Source organism: Prosopis cineraria, unplaced genomic scaffold (assembly GCF_029017545.1).
Source record: "Prosopis cineraria cultivar Desert tree isolate PC_DT_omini unplaced genomic scaffold, ASM2901754v1 PC1, whole genome shotgun sequence".
Taxonomy (NCBI): domain Eukaryota; kingdom Viridiplantae; phylum Streptophyta; class Magnoliopsida; order Fabales; family Fabaceae; genus Prosopis; species Prosopis cineraria.
The window spans coordinates 41113984-41128134 of record NW_026555332.1 but is presented as its reverse complement, the minus strand read 5'-3'; the positions used below and the strand labels follow the sequence as shown (position 1 = coordinate 41128134).

Genomic DNA, 14151 nt, shown 5'->3' with positions numbered 1-14151 from the left:
AAAATAGGAGGATATTACAAATAATGAGACTTATCATTTCACAAATGATTATTTGTTAAATTATTAATGGATACTTGTTAAAAAAATTTAATATGAAATGATTTTTATAAATATTTAATTATTTTTATTACCAAAAGCTTGCATGTTAGAAACTGATATGAATTTGTCATTCTACTAAAATTTACTTATCAAATTATTAGGAAAAAAATTTTAAAGCCAGTGATGAGACTTGTCATTCCATAAATAGTTACTTGTGAAGTTACTAATGGAGACTTGTTTGTCAAATTATCAAGAAAAATTTTTAAAGCTAGTAACATGACTTGTCATTTTACAAATAGTTATTTGTAAAATTACAAATTTGGACTTATCAATCCTAGTAATAAAAATAAGTAAACATTTATAAAAATCAGTACATATTAAATTTTTTAACAAGTCTCGTTAGTAATTCAACAAGTAGTTATTTGTAAAATAATAAGTAACTATTAAACTCCTGATAAGTATTAGTATGAAAAGTGAAAACAAAGTTTACATATATATATATATTTGCATTACATAATTTAAAATGATTATCAACCTAGTAGCTAACTATTCTTTTGGTGGCCGAGAAAAAGTGAGTTCAAACTCCCTTGGCTGCCTTTAAAAAAAAAGGTTTACTTTGTTTTTTTACACTATAATTTAATTACATTTTGGTCTTTTGATCCTACAAAGTTAATTCAAAAAATTAGGTCCTTTTTTGTAAAAAAATCTCCAGAAGTCCTTCACCGTGATTTTCCCTTGTTTTTATCCATAAATTTGAAGGTCCATATTTGTTAGGGGGATTGTCTGGTCATTTATTAACCAGGGAGGTTAGATTGTGAAATAAGTTAATGCTAGGCTTGGATGCATGAAAATTTGAATTTGAACCAAATTCTTTGTTTGAAAATATAAGTCTTTGAATTTTGATTCATCTAAATCCAAATCCATATTTTATTGTAACTTATTTGTAATTCCAAATTTTTCTTAGACTCTATTATCTAAAACTTCATATACTCCAACCCTCTCATTTTTTAAAAGAGATAGAAGTTGAGATTTGAAGTAAAAATAAAAGATTAAAAGTGACAAACTTATTTTTATTTGAGGAGTTTCAAGAATAAAAGAGGGACTAATAGTGAATTTGTTGCAGTATTTAAACAAAAAATCTCAACACATAGATTTTAAATGTTAGATTTAAAATTTAATGCTAAATTTAAATCTATCAATCCAAATACTATTTAAAAGTAGTTGCAAACAAAAAGAAGAAGAAGTTGTCTTGTAAAAACATCTTAAATAGAGTCGGGAATATAAGCTAATTGGCTTATATTAGGTTGAAGAAAATATGGGTTAGATTAAGTTCAACTCATTTTTCACATGGGCTAAAAAATTTCAACACAATCCAACTTTTAAGGGTTGGCAAGTTAAATAGACTGGCCCGCTAACTCATTTATTTCTTTCAACTTATTTTTTCATAAATTTAAAAAAAAAATCAACTAAAAAGATGAGTTCCAATTTAATATTCTTTCATAATTCATTCTAGATATAACAATTATTAACCCATAATGTTTGTAAAAAATATATAAATTGAGCCAAAGTAAGTCATACCCCATAAAATTGACCCCTTTTTCCTTTTTTTTATTTTTTAAAAATAATATGGGTTAATCGAGCTAATCCTAACCTATCAAGGTTAATCCATACAGTTCACATGTTGTATGGTCTGGGCAAAAAAAAAAAAAACCATTTTTATCAAGTTTAATTTTTTAAATCTAGCCCAACCATTATGGTCGGTTATTTAGGTCGATTTATATAACTCCGCTCATATTATATTCCAGGCTATCAAGTTCAATTTTTTTAATCTAGCCCAACTATTATGGTCTATTATTTAGGTCAACCTATATAACTCTGCTCATATTATATTCCAGGCTCTAATCTTATGAAAGGAAGAGGCTATATGTTTAAGTCCATTATTCTTTACCCTTGGCAACCAACATTTCACATACAATCAAGGGTAAAAATAGACCAAACAACTAATATCCTGCTACCAACCTAATTTAGACTTGGGCCTAGCTTTAACTAAATTTAATGGATAATGATAAAAACATTAAATACAGCATCTTAAAACTAACAACTCCGAAATTAAATAAATAATCTCAATGTGACCTTAGTTTCGTATTTTGTACTTAAATTATAGGAGAATTTCAGTCACTTTGTCATTAAATTTTTTTCCCCCATATCTTATCTAACCCATAGGTGTTTGACACAAATCCACACAGCACACCACAATCCAACACGCGCAAATTTTTTTCCCCTTCTTTAATTACATGGGAGTTTGATCCTTTAAAAGCGAGTGGCAAATATAGATCAAAAAGTTATAAATAAAAATCTTAAATACAATTTGAAAGCTGCATTTAAAACTTTTGTGTCTTGTTTTCACCTAAAATTTTTAAAGTCTAAGTCGTTGTTTTCATTTTTTTTTTAAAGGAAATTTGTTAGGGAACCAATTATTTTTAATTTTATGGGATCAAATTGTCATTCTCTCATTTAATTTCTAATAATAACCTTGGTTCTGATTAGTAATTATGCAAATTTAATATTCTAAATTACAAATCTCTGAATGATTCACCCTTAGTCTACTTTCTATTGATCAATTATCAACATGATTTTAAAAACTGGATTGAACAAGCCGATTCAACTGGTTTGACTTAGAATTAGTCATTGGTCTGATCCCGTTGATACTGTAAAACTGCTTGTTAGATGAACTGGTCAAGAATCGGTCAACAAATTAAGAAAACTAGAAAAACTGAGCTGATTATTAGTTCAAACAGTTTAATTGATCAGATAAAAAAGACAGAGACAGAGGGAAGCCAACGATAGAGGCAAAGAAAAAATGAAAGATGAAAGAAGAAAGACATTTATTAAAAAATCAAGAAAAGAATATGTTTTATCGTAAAACTACCACCTTAAATGTGTTTCTCCAGCCACAAAACTACTTGATCTGCCATGATTTTATCTGAATCCGATACATAGAAAATCATTTATATTCTCACGGCAAAGAAAAGAAGCCGCGGCCACCCAAAAAAAAAAAAAAAAGGCGAAGAGAAGGACTGGGGGAGGGGGGGAGAGGGTCATTGAAATAGCATGTTCTCTCTCCACACGTGAGGCATCCCATCCCATAATAATAATAATAGTAATATTAGTTTATTATTATTATTATTACATTAATGGAATTAGCAGGAGTCACAAAGCAATATCCTTTTATAATATTGTTATATTAATAAAAAGGAGCAAAAAATGTAAAAAGAGCAGCGGAAAGCGTTTGAATTGGGAGGGAAGTAAAAATATTTATTTATTTCTCAGACAATGTAAAAGTGTTCTTATTAAATGCTATTTATGCTAAAAAAAAATGAGTTGAATGAGATAAAAACTACTAAAATATTATTTTTTCATAAAAAAATAACAGAGAAATTTATAAATAATTTATACACTTTCTTTGTTTCTTAGATTATTTTCTTAATTTAAATATTATTTTTTATGATTTTGAATGAATTTATTCTGTAATATATGTATATATTATTTAAAATATTAAAATAATAATATTTAGTTTGACCCCAATCTGAACCGTGAACTATGATTTTGTTCAGTTTAATGATTGATTCGATTTTTAAAAACTTAATAAGTAGTGTTTGAGGGGTTGGGCCTACGGGCGAATCTGAGCAGATAAACCATCCATCACTTGGGCGTAACCTGTGGTTCTGGGCCTTTCTTGTTATTGTTATGGGCCGATATTTCTTGATCGGTCAAAAACCAGTGGTCCCAGTCTCGCCAGACGCATTCCTTCTACCTTCTTCCCCTTCCCTCTTCTTCCCCTTCCCCCCCGTCCTCACTCCGAGCTCAAGTTGGTCGTCAATGGCGACCGCCGATGCTTCCAACGGCACGTCCATCAGGAATGCTTTTGGGAATGTCCTTTCGTTTTTCATCCTGATCCTGATCGGTGTTTTGGCGTTCTCGATCCGACTCTTCTCTGTAAGTCTACACTTTATGTCTAGTTCCATAAATCTGATAACCTACTTCCATGCGAAATATTTTGTTTTTATGGGGTTTCCTGCCTCTGAATTTAATGGAAAGAATGATTTTATAATTCAAGCACTTCATCGTATATAAAACCAGCAGGAATTCGTAAAACACTGATTACAGTATGCGTGTTTCATTTCTGACTAATGAGAAAGTGATGGAAAACTGAAGTCAGAAGAATTTCAGTAACATTGGTTTACTATATCGTAAATTTGTTTGACTTGCCGGGTCATGTTTATTCGTCAGCTTGTTCTGATGGCTATTGTCTTACTCAATTCTTTATTCTGTGAATTTTAAGTTCAGAAGGCTCACTTTTCTTTCTTTCTTTTTTTATATTTAACTTTCTTAATTTCGTAATTAAGCATCAATGTAGGCTATAGGCTCTATGTTAGCGCTTGTGGATCATAGCTGTTCTGACCGTCCATGACAATTTCCTTGCACTGGTATCCAGGTCATAAAGTACGAGAGCGTTATTCACGAATTCGACCCTTATTTCAATTACAGAGTCACTCAGGTTAGCCTTATACTAAACGGACCTGTTTGCCACCCAATAGCTCATATTCAACGGAGGCATTTCTCATGTTGATGTCGTAGTAGATATCCTTTAACCTTCTCAGTTTCTGGTTAATTGCTTTACAAACTTGAAAGCTTTTCATTAATGTATGTGAAATTTATTTTTGGTAAAGAAAGAAATCCAATGACTTTATTACATTGCAATATCATGAACATATAATGTCAGCCATGTTTGTTGTTTTTATTATCTGTTTGAGAAAGATCTAAATAGATTTTTCCTGGTTTACTTTTAGGAAGAGTCTAGTGCTTGCATTGACTCGCTAAGTTAACGCACAGAACATGACAGGCACTTTTGTTGGTTTCAGTATCTCACGAAGAAGGGGATATATGATTTCTGGAACTGGTTTGATGACCGAACTTGGTAAGAAACTGGATCATGGACTGAAACACTTACACCACTGATTAATTTTATTCGTTTTAACTACACTGTTGTCCCTTGTTTCTTGACTAAACGTGTGAGATATCCTTCCCTCTTAAGGTATCCTCTTGGTCGTGTAATTGGTGGAACTGTCTATCCTGGCTTGACCTTGACAGCTGGTACCTTATGGTGGTAAGTATTTGAAAATACATTTTAGGAGATAGTTTTTTCTTTTCTTTAATTTTCCTATTGATGGCTGCATTGCTGATAAACATTTAGGCAAGCAATCATTTCAAATTTATTTAAAGGTGATTAATATATTTTTACTATTTCCTTCTGCTACCAGGATACTGAATTCTTTGAATATCCCTCTCTCAGTGGAGACAGTCTGTGTATTTACTGCACCTATATTTTCAGCTTTTGCTTCCTGGGCAACTTATCTGCTGACCCAGGTTGGTTTAGGCATAAATTATGTTATGTGCATTTCAGTTCTTATTGTGTTTTCTAATTTAATGCGGCTGCCCACTTTTTCAGGAAGTTAAGGGTCCTGGGGCGGGACTGACAGCAGCTGTGCTTTTGGCTATGGTCAATTTCTCAACTGATTGTGACAATTAGATTTTCATCATTGAAATTCTGCCAAACACTTTATGGCACTAATCATAACACATATTTTTCAGCCCTTTCTGTTGTTCAAGTAAAAAGTTACGTGATTTGTGTCCCATATCCCTGTATCACTCACTAAAAATTGACTAAAGATGAATACATTTGTTTGAATAAAACAATAGATATGTTAGAATGACAATTATGTTGAGGACCCGTTGATGGTAGATTTTTTTCAACATAAAATACAAGCATCATATGTATATAAGTTGTTATTTCTTTTTTAATTTACTTTTGCTTTGTGCTCTCAAACTCCCCTTATGTATGTAATTTATTGTTCTTCTCTTTATAGCATTGTTTATGGAATATTCTCTTGATAATCATGTGTTTGCAGGTCCCCTCATACATATCTCGATCTGTTGCTGGAAGCTATGATAATGAAGCTGTCGCCATATTTGCTTTGATATTCACTTTCTATCTCTATGTAAAGGTTGTTATGTTTAAAGTCTTGAAACTTCATTTTGAAGGGTTTTGTATTCGTTTCAAAATTTACTTTCTGACTTGATTGTGTGATATATCATCCTTGATGAATTATCACTCATCGAATGATATTATGTTCTGCACAACTGGTCACTTATGTACCTTTTCTTCTCTGTCAAGTTACTGACTTGAATTACATGTCTTTCAGACACTAAATACAGGGTCCCTCTTTTATGCCACTTGGAATGCCATAGCATACTTTTACATGGTAAGCTTTGTATGCTTCTGTTATCTAATTATCAATGGTTATGCATTTTTAAGATTTGTTACCTGCCTTTTTTTCTTTCAGGTTTGCTCATGGGGAGGATACACTTTTATCATTAACCTTATACCAATGCATGTGCTCTTGTGCATTATAACTGGTCGCTATTCATCTCGACTGTATATTGCATATGCACCTCTTGTAAGTATCTATTACAATTTTCAGTCATAATTTAGGGGTAAAGCTTGAATAATTGGTTAGGCTTGTTTGGCTGGAAAGTTTGAGAATGATTGATACTTCTATGGTTTGGCTTGAACTTGAAAAATAAACTGCCACTTTTTAGTATTTAATGCAGATTTGGGAAAGTTAATGGATAAGTAAAATGTGTCACAGATTTTCCTTGAATGATGTTTCAAATCTGAATTTTGCATTGTACCTGATAAAAGATAAGTGCCAATTATAGCATGATATGCATTTAATAACTTGTTATTTTTGAATCTGAAACATATGTAATTCCACTGCCTCTCATGAACATGTTTTAATTTGCAATTACATGTCCAGAGGTATTCACAGATTGGACATTAATTGTATATTTAGAAAGTTTTTCTGTTCCAGTTTCTCATGTTCCTGGTTCACTTGAACAATTTTCTCCGTTCAGGTTGTTTTAGGAACGCTATTGGCCTCCTTAGTGCCTGTTGTTGGATTTAACGCTGTAATGACATCAGAACATTTTGCATCATTTCTGGTGAGTTTTCCCCTACTCTTTGAAACGATGCTGATAAAAGGCTTTAACATTTACAATAAAGTATCACTTTCTTGGGGCCATTATTCTTTTTTTTAAAAAAAAACATTTGTAGAAATTTGGTCTTTATTCCTTTAATATTTGGAAGATAACAAGCAAGAAAGAATGCATTTTCCCCCATTGCTTATGATTTTGCACTGGATTCTGCAGTTGCTTGAGCTTGATTGAACTGATTTGACTACAATTGCGTATAAATCAAATTCCTTTTTGAAAACCATGGTGTTTTTAGCCTTTAGCCTTCACTCTATGTCTTGCTTTCTTTATATTAAATTTTGTTTTCTTTCTGCTGATTTTTCTTCTGTAGGTTTTCATTATCATCCATGTGGTTGCTCTTGTATACTACATTAAAGGAGTACTGTCCCCAAAGATGTTCAGAGTAGCTGTGACTCTAGTTGTATCTGTTGGCTTGTGAGCATCCATTTCTATGGTTTAGTCAACTGTTCAAAACATCAAAAGGATTACTAAGCCCCCTATTTGGGCTTAAATTATTTTGCAGGGCGGTATGTTGTGCAGTGATAGCAATACTTGCAGCACTGGTGGCTTCAAGCCCCACAAAGGGATGGAGTGGACGAAGTTTAAGTCTATTAGACCCGTTAGTGACTCATTCACCACCTGTTTTATTTGTTTACTCCTGTTACAATACTTCAACGAAATAACTATTGTCAATAAAAGCAAGTCATCTTTCTCATTTAAAAAGTGAGTCTCCATTTGAGGTGCTTGTTGCTTTCTGAATTTCGATCTCATTATAAAACTTTCATCAAGCATCCCAAAAGAATCTTTTGATTCATCAGTTTATATTTTGCCATTTTTGGCTCGTGTGGTTGTGAATCAGCTCTAGTTTTAAACGTGCTTGCATTGTGACAGTACATATGCAAGCAAGTATATTCCAATCATTGCCAGTGTTAGTGAGCATCAACCTCCTACCTGGCCTTCTTACTTCATGGACATCAATGTCTTGGCTTTCTTAGTTCCAGCTGGCATTATTGTAAGTTTTGATTCTTTAGAAAAGATGTTGTATCTCCTTTCCTTTTCTTCTAATTCTGTTTTATGAAATATTTTATCTGGTTGCCTACCTGTTGCAGGCTTGCTTTTCACCATTATCTGATGCTAGTTCTTTTGCGGTACTCTATATTGTGACAGCAGTATATTTTTCTGGAGTCATGGTAAGAACTATTTCAAGGCTGCATTACCACCATACATTGCTTTTCTCCTATTATTTAGTTAAAACAATCATTCTATTGTCAAAATCAGGTCCGCCTGATGCTTGTACTAGCACCAGCAGCATGCATCATGTCTGGGATTGCCCTTTCTGAAGCTTTTGACATTTTCACACGATCAATTAAGTTTCAGTTACCGCACTATTCAGGTCATTCTCATGTTCATGTAAGGATTTTTTGCTTTTTTCATCACTAGATTCAGTCCTGCTTTAACTTCTTTGATCCACTTGATGACTTTGACTTTTCCCCATTGTGCATTTTACAATTAAGGGTGGGGATGCTAGTCTTGATAGCACTGTAGAATCAGATAATGTGAGCAAAACTGAGAAAAGCAATGATACGTCGAAGGAACGGGGCTCAAAAAAGAACAGGAAGAAGGAAAAGGAGCCTGTGGAAAAGCCTTTAAGCAAGTCACAAGTTAAGAGGCTTTTGGTTTTACCTTTAGAAGCATCCATGGTCGGAATTTTCTTACTTGTGTTGCTTGGTGCCTTCTATGTGGTAATTTAACTATCCCTTTCTCTACATTATCTATAAACGTTTGCTAGGTTTGAACCATAACTGCTGAAATATAGGAATAATATATTTTGAAGAAACCTAAGCTAGTAGATTATTATTATTCTAGGAAGAAATAGGTTTTCTTATCTTATTTAAATATGTTGTTTCCTTTGTGTTATTTTAATATTTTGTAAGAGGAAATCTTAACATTGTCTTTATATGGAGATGTTATTAAGGTTTCCTCATTAGGCATTATAGCTTTGTTTAAATAGACTAGCTTGCATTTGTAATAGTACACTTGATGAATGAATGAATATCATGAGTAAAGTCTGATACCTCTCCCTCTCTCTGCACCTGCCTCCCTCTCTTGCTTCCCCACTGTTCTGTTCTTCATCTTCTTCGTTTCTCCCTCCCTGTTTCTGGTTTCCCTCTACTCCCTCCCTCTTTCCAGAAGTGCGCTAGTGTGTGTGAGTGGGTGTTGCATCAATAACATTCTCTCATCAAGAATTTACTAGATGTTTCTTCCTTTTTATCCAATTGATATATTTTATCCCGTCACTTTGCAATATGGTTACTATTGTACACATCTCAAGTTTCTTTGTTGTTAAATATTGTAAGATTTTATTGGTTACTTATCTAGTAGGAACTTGATTGATGCCCTCTTTTAGTGAATCCCTTATTGTTTTCTTTTCTTAGATAAAGCTGTATGTTTGAAGTGAGTGATATCACTGTCTTGATCCTGCTTTGTAGGTTCATAGTGTATGGGCAGCAGCGGAAGCTTATTCAGCCCCTTCTATTGTTTTAACATCACATTCTGATGATGGTCTTCATGTATTTGATGATTTTAGAGAGGCATATGCTTGGTTGAGCCATAATACAGATGTCGATGATAAGGTGGGTCTCATGGCATTTCCTTCTTTTCTAGCATGCCTTTATTGCCTCTGCTGAAAACATGAAAAAGTTGTCTCCCTTTTCCTTTTCCTTTTTTTTTTTTGGATAATCTGGCTCCCTTTTCCTTTTTTAACTTTCATATTTAGGCTGGCTACTATTTTTTTCTTTAAAAAACAAGTAAATTGTTAGTTTGGAATTTATCATGGAATTTAAGCATTGCATCAATTCCTATTCAGTGATTCCTGAAATTGTATATGTGCTTTGGAATTCATAAAAAAAAAAAAATGTGCCTTAGCTTTTAATTTGTTTTTGGTGTGGCATTGAGGTTCTGATGATGAAGATTGTTTTTCGATATTTGATTTGTGATGTAAAATGCAAATGAAAATTTGATGATATTTCAAAATTCATATAGTAGATTCTCAGGGTATCATTTACCTCTCGCATATTCTTTGGGTCCTGTGATGATTGTTCTTTTCAAAATTTGATTGTTTATAGTGTCGATTTTGGCTAAATGTCTGTGAAGTCTGTTTTTTATACAGGACTTAATCTACTATATTTTGGAGAGCATATTCAGTTCTTAATTTAAAAAAAAAAACAAAATAGAAATGAATGGAAGAAATTTCCTCCCCCACATTTTATCATCGGATGTTTTTAAATTAAAAAAAAACAAAATAGAAATGAATCGAAGAAATTTCCTCCCCCATATTTTATCATCGGATGTTTTTAAATTAAAAAAAAAACAAAATAGAAATGAATTGAAGAAATTTCCTCCCCCACATTTTATCGTTGGATATTTTTTAATTAGGATAAAACAATATAGAAATGAATGGAAGAAATTTCCTCCCCCACATTTTTTCATTGGATATTGGTGTTTAGAATAGAGTTAATAGTTGTTACCATATCATACCTGAATCGATGCTACTCCCTCTGTTTCCATTTTATAAGATCTAGTTAACCAAATCACACAAACCAAGGAAGTTCTTTGAAATTAGTTGACTGTCTTGATTTTTTCAGAGTTTAGTGACATCCCAAAACTACCCTTTGATTCGTTTCACTAGAATTTTCTCTCTCTACAGTTAATATTGCTGCAAACCTTAATAATTCAGGACAATTTTGGAAGAATCTAATAATGCTAATGGTTCAATGCTTTTCATAAATGATCCTATATTTTGGAACATTGAAAGCTTCTAGAATAGATCTTATAAATTGGAATGGAGGGAGTACATTCACTAGAGCTTTATATTAACAAGTGATAACCTTCTAAAGGCACGTTGCCTTCTTTCAGCTTCCCTTCCACTCTTGGCACCATGGCACCAAAAGAAAATGAATTTTGTCTAGCAAACATGATGGAATATGGATGAAATTTAATTATTTTTATTTAGAATTATTTTGTTAGTATTGTTTTAATAAGGATATTGAATATCCATTAGATTATTTAGGGTTTATTAAATTTGATTTAGTATCTAGGGTTTAGTATTATTTGATTTAGTATTTATGATTTATTTTTATATTTAAATATTATCTTGAATAAAATAAGGTATCTAGACTAGCTAGATACCTTATCTTCATCTACTTTTAAATTATGATTTATTTTAGATTTATATTTATTATTATTTATTATTTTTAGGTCTCTATAGATAGAGGTAGAGTTTTTCATTTTTATTCAGCTTTTGAGTATTACTGAATAAGAGTTTCGAGAGTTTTAACTTTCTCCCTCCTTTCTCCTTCCCTCCTCCTCCTTTTCTCTCTGTTCCTCTCTCCCCTTCTTGTTTTACATCAAAACATCTGTCGATGCTTATATATATGTATTTTGTAGGTGGCTTCTTGGTGGGACTATGGATACCAAACAACAGCCATGGCTAACCGAACTGTCATTGTTGATAATAATACCTGGAATAACACCCATATTGCCACCGTTGGTACTGCCATGTCTTCTCCAGAGAAAGCAGCTTGGGAAATATTCCAGTCATTGGATGTAAAATATGTTCTTGTTGTCTTTGGAGGTTGACTTCTTTTCTTTTTGTTGAGATTATCTTAGTCAAATCATCTTGTTCTGACTTGTTAACTTACATTTTTAGGATTGGTTGGCTATCCCAGTGATGATATTAATAAGTTCCTGTGGATGGTTCGCATTGGAGGGGGTGTATTCCCTCACATAAAGGAGCCAGATTACTTGGTAAGTTGCATTGTGAGACACCATAGGTTCTTTTATCAAGGCTAAATATATTATTTAGGAAATTTGATGTTAATCTAACTTCCTTTAGTGATTACTTTGCTTCTAATGTTTGCTGGCTGCTAATTATTATTCTTTTCTTTCTTTCTTTCCCTTTTTTTGCCTTTAGAGGGATGGTCAGTATCGGATTGACTCTATGGCCACACCAACAATGCTAAATTGCCTCATGTATAAACTTTCATATTTCAGGTCTGTTTTGCAGGATATGGTTGTTCATTGACATTCTATATTCAATTGTTTAGGCTACTTAACTTCCCCAGGTCATTTTTGGCAACAGATTTGTCGAGACAGATGGTAAAGGCTTTGACAGAGTGAGGCGAACAGAAATTGGGAAGAAATATTTCAAACTTACCCATTTTGAAGAGGTGAGATGAACTGCTAATTTGACATGTGTTTACTTTTGACCAAAATGGTGGATAAGGGGGTAGGGCAGGCAAAAGAGTTCTAGCCTTTGGATCTCCATGCCTTCTACGGTGGTTGCTGGATTCACACCACGCCCAGCTTCCTTTGACATTTACCCTCTGTAGTAAAGTGAAGGCAAAAATATAAAGACAATAGAGGTCAATTAAATTTCTAAAGTAGACGTCAATGTAATTTCAGCAGATATTAAGGATTTTGGTGTACGCATCATCTCATAAATATTCTGAGAACTCCATTTGGGGGTCTGTGCGCAGGAACTAGTCCCTGCTTTAAACTTACACGATCCTCTGACCTTGTTTATGGTTCGTCATGTGATTATTGATGAATTAGTCTGGATCAATTAAGATTTTGAAATAACTCCCCACCCTCTCTTGATGGTAGGGGTTAAATAATATAATTTTTCAATCACTCAGTTCTTCCTTTTATGTTAGACTTGGACCTGGAGGACAGTTTGTCTTAAAATGAATTATTACACCTTCATCAATCTAGATTAGCCGTCTGTCAAAGCATAAATTGCCCTCTGGGCCTGAGTCTTGCGTGCTTTCTTATAGATGGATTTCCTTGGCGCTAGAGCCTCTTTTAATGCTCTTGTTCAAATTACATCTTTCTTTCTTTCTTGTTGCTAAGTAAATTACTCGTTCTTATTTATGTTGCCCAACCAGACAAAGACATGCATAGTTTTTTTTTTTTTTTAATTGTTATATATTATTATCATGTTATTTGATCTTTCCATGGATCCATGCATCCATCTTTGGATCCTCATCCTTACTCTAGAGATATGCTGTATGATTGTTTCATCTTTGCTTTAGTGACTTTATGGCTCCGCGTTACCATTCATCTACCTGTGGACCCCCATAGCTGAAGTATGACATGCATGCTTAACTTGGTTCCTTGACCAGTATGTACCAGCACATTCGAATGTTCATTTAACTGATCAAGTTGACCATTCTACTTCTCTATCTCTGGTTAACAATTGCAGTCCTGTTATTGTATTGGTTTAATAATACAGTATCCTAGCATCTTTTAATTTTCCATGGACGTTTGTCTGGTCCCCTGCAATCAGGTTTTCACAACTCACCATTGGATGGTTCGGATATACAAGTTAAAACCTCCAAAGAACAGGATTCGAGGCAAGAAAAAGTCAAAATCGGTATGCTGGTTCTTTCTTTGGCTTAAACTCAATTTTTTTATACCCTTCCATCTTAACTTAATGTAACTATTCTTTTGATCCCTCTCCCTTCCTTTTTGGCAGAAAGCAAGCTTTTCAGTTGGCTCAAAATTGAGAGGATCAAGAAGGAATCCATTTTAGTATTTCTTTAGCATTGCTTTTTATCAATATGTGAACATGTTTATTAGCGAGTTTTCTGTATGCATGCACAAGGAAATGGAAAGATTTTGCCGGCGATTGTGTTATTGAGTGCTCAGTATCATCCGAAGATTTTGTAAACACGTCATTTTCGCTAAAGGATCTAGAACTCATTCTCTGTTATTACTATTGTCCAAAATTGCAAATATTCCCTGTACATAGAGCTAGGAGGTTTAAGTATAAAAATAAAAAAATGTGAATAAAATAAATAAACCTATGAGAATAAGTATAGTATTAAATAATAAAAACAATATATGAATATCATGATAATATTTGTTATGCAGCCGAACCGCTGCTGCCTTTTCCCATCCGGATTTTTGTGGAATATAGAGCTACGTGGGATATTTAAATTAAAAAAATGAAGTATTATT

At 33.0% G+C, this 14151-nt stretch overlaps 1 protein-coding gene across 1 annotated transcript; it reads left to right on the top strand.

Annotated features, from left to right (window-relative positions):
• The first annotated feature begins 3835 nt into the window (after positions 1 to 3835).
• LOC129286761 (dolichyl-diphosphooligosaccharide--protein glycosyltransferase subunit STT3A-like) lies at positions 3836 to 13903 on the top strand. Its single transcript, XM_054922783.1, has 23 exons — positions 3836 to 4035; positions 4535 to 4597; positions 4962 to 5017; positions 5135 to 5206; positions 5361 to 5466; positions 5549 to 5599; positions 6009 to 6104; positions 6303 to 6362; positions 6444 to 6557; positions 7015 to 7101; positions 7463 to 7566; positions 7655 to 7750; positions 8023 to 8143; positions 8241 to 8321; positions 8410 to 8541; positions 8646 to 8873; positions 9621 to 9764; positions 11578 to 11764; positions 11840 to 11937; positions 12104 to 12183; positions 12272 to 12359; positions 13478 to 13564; positions 13667 to 13903. Exons 1-23 carry the CDS (start codon positions 3919 to 3921, stop codon positions 13721 to 13723), a joined length of 2325 nt encoding a protein of 774 aa, XP_054778758.1. The 5' UTR covers positions 3836 to 3918; the 3' UTR covers positions 13724 to 13903.
• Positions 13904 to 14151: the final 248 nt, after the last annotated feature.